The 12,523-nt window shown below is 36.8% G+C and overlaps 1 protein-coding gene across 1 annotated transcript; it reads right to left on the bottom strand.

Annotated features, from left to right (window-relative positions):
• Window positions 1–364: 364 nt before the first annotated feature.
• LOC121373148 (zinc finger MYM-type protein 2-like) lies at window positions 365–1,872 on the bottom strand. The gene is made up of 2 exons (XM_041499602.1): window positions 1,130–1,872; window positions 365–512 (listed from the first exon to the last, which is right to left on the bottom strand). The coding sequence occupies exons 1-2, from the start codon at window positions 1,870–1,872 to the stop codon at window positions 413–415; spliced, it is 843 nt and encodes a 280-aa protein (XP_041355536.1). The 3' UTR covers window positions 365–412.
• Between the last annotated feature and the right edge of the window lie 10,651 nt (window positions 1,873–12,523).

Raw genomic sequence — 12,523 nt, 5'->3', positions numbered from 1 at the left:
GAAGTATTTTAAACTCACAAAGTCAAAATGGGTTAATTAAAGGACATTCCTCAGTTTGTTACACTTTTTAAGATGTTATGGACTAACAGACTTTTTAACGATTGTAATTACATATCAATTAAAACAAAGTTAGGTAAACATTAGTAACTATTTGAGGTATCAAATAGTACCACAAACCTCGAATAGTTGCATAATGTACAGCAACCCTCAAACAGTTTACAACTATTTGAGGGTAACTATTTGAGGCTTAAATACCACGTGGGACAGTAAAATAGTTCAATAATAACAAGACAAATGTGCACAAAGTATTTTTCTTTAATTGAGCATTAGAGTTTCATAGAAAAAGTAGTGCCGTCGCCGAGTTTTAGACAAAGGTCACGTTGTTTAGCTTTCTCTTCGAATTCATGGGAAATCAGAGGTGTTGCCGAGGCCTTGCCCTTAGTGTCCAGTATCCTTGGGGATTTTCTCTGAAAGATGTTGTCAACAGTTGACGCCATGTTTGCTGATGTTCTCTATTAGGACAAATAAACAAAACAAAACTTGCTAAAAATGTAAGTGGTCGTAAATAAAACGAATCACATTTTCCATTCTTAGGCCTGCAATATAGAATAATAATTTAATACTGTCTTAGATCAGTGGATACGGTAAACATATCCTTACCCATTATAATGGGACTCCAACAAAATAATTATATCGCCACAGAAGCGCTCATTTCTAAATTGTCTGCCCCCCCCCCCACCCCCCCCCCCATTAGTATTGTATAATTTACCACTGGCAGACACTGACATTCACAGTATTTGGCGGTCCTAGGCATTTTGATATTTCGATCCCTGCCACGCCTCTAAATAGAAGCTAATCAGTTTTAGGAATAAGGGGGTGAATATTAGAAGAATGGGAGGGGGTGGAGGTGAATGTTATCTGGCATAAAGAGTAATTATATTACTTAGTGGGGGAAAGTGGAATTGTGTGCAGCATACAAAAATAATTTGTTTTCCAAAATATTGCCGTCCATAAAAGTTACCGCCCTATGTTTGGGCCTAATTGAACTGTGCACTAATAGGCCTCCCACTATGGGAATTTGTTCGTGAAGACAACAGAAGAGATAAATATAATCAAGAAATTTACTTACCTCAATGAAATGTATTTTTCAAATAGCCTGACAAGACATCTCTCAGGGAAGTCATGGTTTTCACTAACGGTAACACTTTTCCTCTCCAATTTCCGATGTTTCAAGCCTCCTTGATTAGTTTTCGAAATGTCTTCTGTGTATTTCAAGGATTTTTCACCATTGGAACATACCAAGAGATCAGACTGGGATGCTGAACCAACACGTAGAAACCTATGTTCATCTCCCGTCCTTAGCGTAAAATTCAGTCCGATCAAGTACACGAGTGTATCTAGAATTTGTCGTGGAGTGTCTTCGCCAAGAAACTGTTTCCTCCATAAGATATCTTCTTGTTCTTCCGATATAATTTGAGCCTGACGTTTACTGATACCAATGCCTTTCCTTGCAATTTCTTTCATGCGTGCGTCGAGTACAGACCTTAGTCCCGCGTAACATGCTTCATCCAAAAAATTAACTGGCTTGTCATTTCTACGCTGATAGTACTGTAGCGATGAAACAATTTCATAGAGTGTATTACCGCGATACTCCGCACCTTTCATGTTGCGTACTTCCGTCACAAAACACATCAAAACCGTATTCAATTCATTTTCATCTTCCGCCAAAGAAATAAGATCCTTTTTAATGATGGGTACATGTCTTAAATTGCGGTTGTTTCTTTCATTTATCCAACTATTAAACAGTTTGACGGCCCATGTGCTCTTATTTTCAGTATTTGTAGAAAAGGCCGAGTCACGTAAACATTTCATTTCACTTTTTGAGAGTGGTGTGCCGAAGCGTAATGTTTCATCTTTCAGTTAGCTTTCTATGGCATTAGTAGCCTGCAAAACTTCCTCATCGGAATTAGTTGGATTTAAGTTTGACAAGTTAATGTCATTGCTTTCACCGTCACAAGCGTTACTTGCTAACTCACTGTTTAAACTGCCTAAATCAAAATTAGTTATAAAATTGTCTTCTAAAGGACAAAACAAAAAGGCACAAAATCAAATTCGGAATTCAAATCTAGTTCGACAGTTGAATTGTTAAAACTGTTCTGTGTTACAAATAAATCGTCGTCGGTTTGTTCGTTCATATCGAATTGCTCTTTTCAACGTGTTTGGTAATGAACGCCTCAAATAGTTTTGCACGTGCTTGAACGTCACGTGGTCAAACCTCAAATAGTTATGCACGGACAACATGCGGTATTAAGTCACGTGTCTCGTCCGTTTCAGTTACCTGTGGGTTATGTAATTTTTGGATGCACATTAGTTGGTTGGAGAATTTTGTGAGGGTACTTTGTTTTAAATAGCATAATGTCCTCAAACTCACGATTAGTTGCGCTCGGGAATCTCGTTTTCGGCCTAACGGCCTCAAACGAGATTCACCCGCGCAACTAATCGTGAGTTTGAGGACATTATCCTATACATATATTTTGTGCATAAAATATTAGTGGCTGTATATTAAAAATGTTCCTGATCGTTCTAATATTGGTACTAGGTTATATTTCATTTTATTTCCTCAAATATATTATTTGAAGACAAAATCCCGTTTGAGCTTCTTACAAACATTAAGACGATCAGAAACACATTGAATATACAGACACTGATATTCTAAACAAGAAAATATATTGAATATATAAGTTTAATCGTAGAAATAGTTTATTAGACAGACACATTTTACAATTCAGCAAACTCAGGAATGTCCCTTTAAGGAATTTGTTAATGATTATATCAATGCAGCTACTCTTGCATCATACAACGTTGTATTACTTTACTTCCTACCGTGAATGACTTAAAAGAAATACAAGAGCAACGTTTCAAATTCCACCCAACACCAAAACGAGTATGTTTAAATATGTCTGTTTTTTTGTATATAAATTGTATTACGGATGTGATCCTCGTAAATGTAAAATGATAATTTTCTTAAAGGGACACATCCTAGTTACGGCTAGTTGTTAACCATTACAGCGTTGTTTTTCGCTATTAAACCCATTTTTTCACAAATAAAATGGCACTTTACTGACCGTTTATTATTTATAATATACATTTCCATTCACCTGAAGTGTTTTTTGTTAATCCTGGTAATCCTGGTGTTTGTAATACCACAAAATGCATTTTTCGTATTTCTGAAAAACGGACACACGTTTGAGAAAAAACCGTTGAGCAGACAAGGTCTAATCTATTTTTAGACGGGATATTTCCATTTCAATGGCACAGACGTTGGTATACCACATGACCGTTATCATTTTGTTTCGGTTTGTTTTCTCGTGCACGGTTCGCGCAATCAACATCCGATTTGTTGTTGTTCATTTGTGAGATTTTTCTTCACAGTCCGTGAACATTTTCAGTAACAATAAAGTTCAGACAAGTATGTCTCAATACAAAACGTTACAAACCCTTAAAAGCAATAATTTTGCTAAGTTCTACGATATCTGGAGAGGGGATACAACCAGGACAGAACAGTTGGAACATGTCCAGGAGAGGTGAAAAGAACGCACCCCAAGTCTGAAATTTGTCGTGACATAGGCATTGTTGTGCTTCGAGCGACATCTACCGGTGACATCAGAATACAAACTTTCAAAATTATTTCAAGCAATTGGGACATGGGGATTCCCATGGTATTTATCGATATAAAACCTGCTTTTTCACTCCATTTGATAAAAAAAGTGATCTAAGTTTGTTAATTTATTTTCGCTGGATGGAACTAGGGTGTGCGGCTTTAAATACAAAAATTCACGTACTTTATTAAAATTAAAGTAAATTTATTTGTGAAACACTTGGAGGTTAGGAAGTGTTTTGAAATGGTTAATGATATTAAATATATTAAAACTGTATGTATATGTGCATGGCTGTCCCACCATCCTTGTTACGGGTTGAACAGCCCTAACAAAGAAATAAAGAAATGAGAAACATACATTATATTGTTATAAAGTGAAAATAGCTCTATGGTTCGTAGGAAAGTCAAGTGATGCGCTGAAAACCACTATAAATATTAGAAACATAATAACCCACATAGGATTAAAGTCATTCCTGTATGTCTGTAGCAAAGAATAACTTTTAGTTTCAGCTGGTATTCGTTTACAGGCATCTCATTAAATATAAATGTACTACATTGTTAAAAAAGACACAGCAGCTGTAGAAAATCTTTAAATACAAAGCAATCGGAATCGTGTAGGTTACCGGAAACATATCAGTTTCAGATCGTATTTTCAAAAGCGACCTGCCGTGGGATTTAACGACGTCAATGGTTTTATTATTATTTAATTTTTCGATTTTTGAAACACATTTGCTATCCCAGGTATATTCAATCATAGTTCAGTTAATGGTAGCAACTGTACAAATGGCAAAGTTGGATTACTTATTTGTTTAACGGCCCTCCACAGGGATAGTTTTAACTTGTACAGAACATGAAGATAATTTCATTAGAACATATTGATACGTTAACGCCACGACAACGCTATATCAAATGCATGCGTCGTCAGTTATTAATGTTTCATAAGCTCGTGCATGCAATTTGCATGACCTTAACTAACTAAAGTTCCAGAGGCTGGATGTAGCCTAGTGGCAAAGCGCTCGCTTGATGCACGGTCGGTTTGGGATCGATCCCCGTCGGGCCGCTAATGCACCACGACTGGTATACCAAAGGCCGTGGAATGTGTTATCCTGTCTTTGGGATGGTGGTGCATATAAAATATCTCTTACAACTAATGGAAACAAAATGTAGCGAGTTTCCTCTCTAAGACTATATGTCGAAATGACAAAATGTATGACACCCAATAGCCGATGATTAATATACCAATGTGCTCTAGTGGTGTCGTTAAATAAAACAAACTTTACATTTATATTTATTTTTGAGCTTACGTGCAATTAATTTTCTAGCCCGCTGTCTTGGGCACACATCATAGCTATCACTGTCTGGGGCGGGGCGTAGCTCATGTGGTAAATCGCTCGCTTGATGCGCGGTCGGTCTGGGATCGATCCCCGTCGGTGCACCACGACTGGTTTATCAAAGGTCATGGTATGTGTTATCTAGTCTGTGGGATGATGTCTGAAATTATGTATGTTCTACCCGTGCAATGCGTTCTCAACATGGGTATAAAAGTGTGCATGATTGCCATCCACATATTCACGCACATTTCAGTTAAAAATGCGTCGTGCCTTGACTACTGTTGAGAAGGGCAATGGGGTAGGTCGGATACAGGTTGAACACAGTCAACGAGAAGTCGCGAGGCACTTTAATGTCAGTCAGAGTGTGATTGGATGGATGAGACAACGACTTCAAATGATTGGATCCGTTTCCTTTGCACAAAGACCAGAGCCAGCATTAAGCAAAGCAACAGTCAGCTGAATGGATCCACCTAGGTGGTTCGATCCTGCGACGCACGCACCTCAAGCGAGAACTCAACTGACTGAGCTACACCCAGCCTCCTATATCTTACATGAAATATTCTCAGGGTTCTCTTCTTTGGAAGCAATCATCAAACGTATATCGCGTCGGTCGCAGTAACCGGTGCGTTCATTTTTAGTCACCTGCTCTTTTTGATCCTTAGTCGGTCGCAGTAACCGGTGCCATCATTTTTAGTCACCTGCTCTTTTTGATCCTTAGTCGGTCGCAGTAACCGGTGCGTTCTTTTTTAGTGACCTGCTCTTCTGGATCCTTAGTCGGTCGCAGGCGGTCCTGACACCTGCTCTTCTGGATCCTTAGGTCGCAGTAACGGTGCGTCGTCACCTGCAATCCTTAGTCGGTCGCAGTAACCGGTGCGTTCTTTTTTAGTCACCTGCTCTTCTGGATCCTTCGTCGGTCGCAGTAACCGGTGCGTTCTTTTTTAGTCACCTGCTCTTCTGGATCCTTAGTCGGTCGCAGTAACCGGTGCGTCCTTTTTTAGTCACCTGCTCTTCTGGATCCTTAGTCGGTCGCAGTAACCGGTGCGTTCTTTTTTAGTGACCTGCTCTTCTGGATCCTTCGTCGGTCGCAGTAACCGGTGCGTTCTTTTTTAGTCACCTGCTCTTCTGGATCCTTAGTCGGTCGCAGTAACCGGCGAGTCCTTTTTTAGTCACCTGCTCTTCTGGATCCTTAGTCGGTCGCGTAACCTCCTTTTTTAGTCACCTGCTCTTCTGGATGCTTCGTCGGTCGCAGTAAACGGTGCGTCCTTTTTTAGTCACCTGCTCTTCTGGAGTCAGTCGCAGTAACCTGCTGCTCTTCTGGATCCTTAGTCGGTCGCAGTAACCGGCGAGTCCTTTTTTTAGTCACCTGCTCTTCTGGATCCTTAGTCGGTCGCAGTAACCGTGCGTCCTTTATTAGTGATCTGATTTTTAGTGACCTGCTCTTCTGGATCCTTCGTCGGTCGCAGTAACCGGTGCGTCCTTTATTTTTTCTGGAGTCACCTGCTCTTCTGGATCCTTAGTCGGTCGCAGTAACCGGCGAGTCCTTTTTTAGTCACCTGCTCTTCTGGATCCTTAGTCGGTCGCAGTAACCGGCGAGTCCTTTTTTAGTCACCTGCTCTTCTTGATCCTTCGTCGGTCGCAGTAAACGGTGCGTCCTTTTTTAGTCACCTGCTCTTCTGGATCCTTAGTCGGTCGCAGTAACCGGCGAGTCATTTTTTAGTCACCTGCTCTTCTGGATCCTTAATCGGTCGCAGTAACCGGTGCGTCCTTTATTAGTGATCTGATCCTTCGTCGGTCGCAGTAACCAGTGCGTCCTTTATTAGTGATCTGATCCTTCGTCGGTCGCAGTAACCAGTGCGTCCTTTATTAGTGATCTGATCCTTCGTCGGTCGCAGTAACCAGTGCGTCCTTTATTAGTGATCTGATCCTTCGTCGGTCGCAGTAACCAGTGCGTCCTTTATTAGTGATCTGATCCTTCGTCGGTCGCAGTAACCAGTGCGTCCTTTTTTAGTCACCTGCTCTTCTGGATCCTTCGTCGGTTCTGAAAGTAATACAAGGACAAGTTCAACATAGATATGAAATATTTAAATAAACAGCCATATTCCATCTTGCTTGTAAGATATTTATATTGATGCCTGAAAAGAAAAGGATGTGTATATTTTATTTATGTTATTATACCATTTTCATTTCATTTCAACTTATTCTCGTGCCTATATCCAAGTAAGGTTCAAGCACGCTGTCCTGGGCGCACAACTCGGCTATCTATGTTGTCTGTCCAGGACACTGAGTTAGCTGTTAGTCGGTAGTGGTAGTGTGAGAGAGAAGAGGGTGTAGTTGTCTTACACCTTCCCATTGAGTCGTTAAAACTCGCTCTGTGTAGGAGCCGGTACCGGGCTGCGACCTCTGTACCTACCAGTCTTATGCCCGTTGGCCTAACCACAACATTATCGAGGCCGGTTATTATACCTTTCTGACACCCAGTAGCCGATTAGTATGTGTGTCAGTCTGGTATAAAAAAAGACCCAGTTTTCTGTCTGTCCAACAATACTTAGCAGGGACGGATCCACGGTTTAGTGAAATGGGTGGGGGACTTTTATTATAGTTTTTTTGACATGAGTGAAAATAAAAGGGGTGTGCGTGTCTCGGTGCCTACTCCTGGATCTGTGCCTGGATCTGTGCCTGAATCTGGAAGACAAATAAAAAGCATGTGGAATCTCTTACCTGGTGCAGCTCTGGATTTCGTGGCAGTAGTAAAGTCACGTGACGACTGGTCGCCCTTCTTGGCGTATCGGTCTGTAGTGACTGGTTCGTCTAAATGTTAATAAAGAAACTCTTTTTTAAAAACTTTTTTTCAAAGTTTATTGTCCCCAGAAAAGAAATACGGTAATGCCAGGGTTGGGACCCCTGGTATCACTACCTTAATATTATATGATACACACTATATAATAATACAAATAATATGTTACGACAGTAATAAACAGGGGCCATGGTATCACTACCTTACATTAATGTTATAGAATACACACTATACAAGAATACAAATAATGTTATGACAGTAATAAACAGGGGCTCTGGTGTCACTACCTTACATTAATGTTATAGAATACACACTATACAAGAATACAAATAATATGTTATGACAGTAATAAACAGGGGCTCTGGTATCACTACCCTACATTAATGTTATAGAATACACATTATACAAGAATACAAATAATATGTTATGGCAGTAATAAACAGGGGCTCTGGTACCACTACCTTACATTAATGTTATAGAATACACACTATACAAGAATAAAAATAATATGTTATGACAGTAATAAACAGGGGCATGGTACCACTACCTTACATTAATGTTATAGAATACACATTATACAAGAATAAAAATAATATGTTATGACAGTAATAAACAGGGGCCCTGGTATCACTACCTTACATTAATGTTATAGAATACACATTATACAAGAATAAAAATAATATGTTATGACAGTAATAAACAGGGCCATGGTACCACTACCTTACATTAATGTTATAGAATACATACTATACAAGAATACAAATAATATGTTATGACAGTAATAAACAGGGGCCACGGTATCACTACCTTACATTAATGTTATAGGATACACACTATACAAGAATACAAATAATATGTTATGGCAGTAATAAACAGGGGCCATGGTACCACTACCTTACATTAATGTTATAGGATACACACTATACAAGAATACAAATAATATGTTATGACAGTAATAAACAGGGGCCCTGGTATCACTACCTTACATTAATGTTATAGGATACACACTATACAAGAATACAAATAATATGTTATGGCAGTAATAAACAGGGGCCCTGGTACCACTACCTTACATTAATGTTATAGGATACACACTATACAAGAATACAAATAATATGTTATGGCAGTAATAAACAGGGGCCCTGGTGTCACTACCTTACATTAATGTTATAGGATACACACTATACAAGAATACAAATAATATGTTATGACAGTAATAAACAGGGGCCATGGTATCACTACCTTACATTAATGTTATAGAATACACACTATACAAGAATACAAATAATATGTTATTACAGTAATAAACAGGGGCCATGGTATCACTACCTTACATTAATGTTATAGAATACACACTATACAAGAATACAAATAATGTTATGACAGTAATAAACAGGGGTCCTGGTATCACTACCTTACATTAATGTTATAGGATACACACTATACAAGAATACAAATAATATGTTATGACAGTAATAAACAGGGGCCATGGTACCACTACCTTACATTAATGTTATAGAATACACACTATACAAGAATACAAATAATATGTTATGACAGAAATAAACAGGGGCCATGGTATCACTACCTTACATTAATGTTATAGGATACACACTATACAAGAATACAAATAATATGTTATGGCAGTAATAAACAGGGGCCCTGGTATCACTACCTTACATTAATGTTATAGAATACACACTATACAAGAATACAAATAATATGTTATGACAGTAATAAACAGGGGCCATGGTACCACTACCTTACATTAATGTTATAGAATACACACTATACAAGAATACAAATAATATGTTATGACAGTAATAAACAGGGGCCATGGTATCACTACCTTACATTAATGTTATAGAACACATACTATACAAGAATACAAATAATATTTATGGCAGTAATAAACAGGGGCCCTGGTACCACTACCTTACATTAATGTTATAGAATACATACTATACAAGAATACAAATAATATGTTATGGCAGTAATAAACAGGGGCCCTGGTACCACTACCTTACATTAATGTTATAGAATACACATTATATAATAATACAAATAATATGTTATTACATTAATGTTATAGAATACACACTATACAAGAATACAAATAATATGTTATGACAGTAATAAACAGGGGCCATGGTACCACTACCTTACATTAATGTTATAGAATAAACACTATACAAGAATACAAATAATATGTTATGACAGTAATAAACAGGGGCCCTGGTGTCACTACCTTACATTAATGTTATAGAATAAACACTATACAAGAATACAAATAATATGTTATGGCAGTAATAAACAGGGGTCCTGGTGTCACTACCTTACATTAATGTTATAGAATAAACACTATACAAGAATACAAATAATATGTTATGGCAGTAATAAACAGGGGCCCTGGTGTCACTACCTTACATTAATGTTATAGGATACACACTATACAAGAATACAAATAATATGTTATGACAGTAATAAACAGGGGTCCTGGTATCACTACCTTACATTAATGTTATAGAATACACACTATATAATAATACAAATAATATGTTATGACAGTAATAAACAGGGGCTCTGGTATCACTACCTTACATTAATGTTGTAGAATACACACTATATAATAATACAAATAATATGTTATGACAGTAATAAACAGGGGCCATGGTATCACTACCTTACATTAATGTTATAGAATACACATTATACAAGAATACAAATAATATGTTATGACAGTAATAAACAGGGGTCCTGGTACCACTACCTTACATTAATGTTATAGGATACACACTATACAAGAATACAAATAATATGTTATGACAGTAATAAACAGGGGCCATGGTACCACTACCTTACATTAATGTTATAGAATACACACTATACAAGAATACAAATAATATGTTATGACAGTAATAAACAGGGGCCATGGTATCACTACCTTACATTAATGTTATAGAATACACACTATACAAGAATACAAATAATATGTTATGACAGTAATAAACAGGGCACTGGTATCACTACCTTACATTAATGTTATAGAATACACACTATACAAGAATACAAATAATATGTTATGACAGTAATAAACAGGGGCTCTGGTACCACTACCTTACATTAATGTTATAGGATACACACTATAGAAGAATACAAATAATATGTTATGACAGTAATAAACAGGGGTCCTGGTGTCACTACCTTACATTAATGTTATAGAATAAACACTATACAAGAATACAAATAATATGTTATGGCAGTAATAAACAGGGGCCCTGGTGTCATTACCTTACATTAATGTTATAGGATACACACTATACAAGAATACAAATAATATGTTATGACAGTAATAAACAGGGGCCATGGTACCACTACCTTACATTAATGTTATAGAATACACACTATACAAGAATACAAATAATATGTTATGACAGTAATAAACAGGGGTCCTGGTATCACTACCTTACATTAATGTTATAGAATACACACTATATAATAATACAAATAATATGTTATGACAGTAATAAACAGGGGCTCTGGTATCACTACCTTACATTAATGTTGTAGAATACACACTATATAATAATACAAATAATATGTTATGACAGTAATAAACAGGGGCCATGGTATCACTACCTTACATTAATGTTATAGGATACACACTATACAAGAATACAAATAATATGTTATGACAGTAATAAACAGGGGTCCTGGTACCACTACCTTACATTAATGTTATAGGATACACACTATACAAGAACACAAATAATATGTTATGACAGTAATAAACAGGGGCCATGGTACCACTACCTTACATTAATGTTATAGAATACACACTATACAAGAATACAAATAATATGTTATGACAGTAATAAACAGGGGCTCTGGTACCACTACCTTACATTAATGTTATAGGATACACACTATACAAAAATACAAATAATATGTTATGACAGTAATAAACAGGGGCTCTGGTACCACTACCTTACATTAATGTTATAGAATACACACTATACAAGAATACATATAATATGTTATGACAGTAATAAACAGTGGCTCTGGTACCACTACCTTACATTAATGTTATAGAATACACACTATTCAAGAATACAAATAATATGTTATGACAGTAATAAACAGGGCACTGGTATCACTACCTTACATTAATGTTATAGAATACATACTATACAAGAATACAAATAATATGTTATGACAGTAATAAACAGGGGCCCTGGTATCACTACCTTACATTAATGTTATAGAATACACACTATACAAGAATACAAATAATATGTTATGACAGTAATAAACAGGGGCCATGGTATCACTACCTTACATTAATGTTATAGGATACACACTATACAAGAATACAAATAATATGTTATGGCAGTAATAAACAGGGGCCATGGTATCACTACCTTACATTAATGTTATAGAATACACACTATACAAGAATACAAATAATATGTTATGACAGTAATAAACAGGGGCCATGGTACCACTACCCTACATTAATGTTATAGAATACACATTATACAAGAATAAAAATAATATGTTATGGCAGTAATAAACAGGGGCTCTGGTACCACTACCTTACATTAATGTTATAGAATACACACTATACAAGAATACAAATAATATGTTATGACAGTAATAAACAGGGGCCCTGGTATCACTACCTTACATTAATGTTATAGAATACACACTATACAAGAATACAAATAATATGTTATGACA

This window comes from Gigantopelta aegis, chromosome 5, assembly GCF_016097555.1.
Source record: "Gigantopelta aegis isolate Gae_Host chromosome 5, Gae_host_genome, whole genome shotgun sequence".
In the NCBI taxonomy this organism is placed as follows: Eukaryota; Metazoa; Mollusca; class Gastropoda; order Neomphalida; family Peltospiridae; genus Gigantopelta; species Gigantopelta aegis.
This window is presented reverse-complemented; position numbering and strand designations above follow the sequence as displayed.

Excerpts from the sequence above, each read along its gene's own strand:
- LOC121373148 (XM_041499602.1), bottom strand. The coding sequence starts at position 1,872 with ATGAAATGTTTACGTGACTCGGCCTTTTCTACAAATACTGAAAATAAG. Across the intron at positions 513-1,129 it reads GAAAAATACATTTCATTGAG|AGAACATCAGCAAACATGGC; the intron begins GTAAGTAAATTT and ends TTGTCCTAATAG.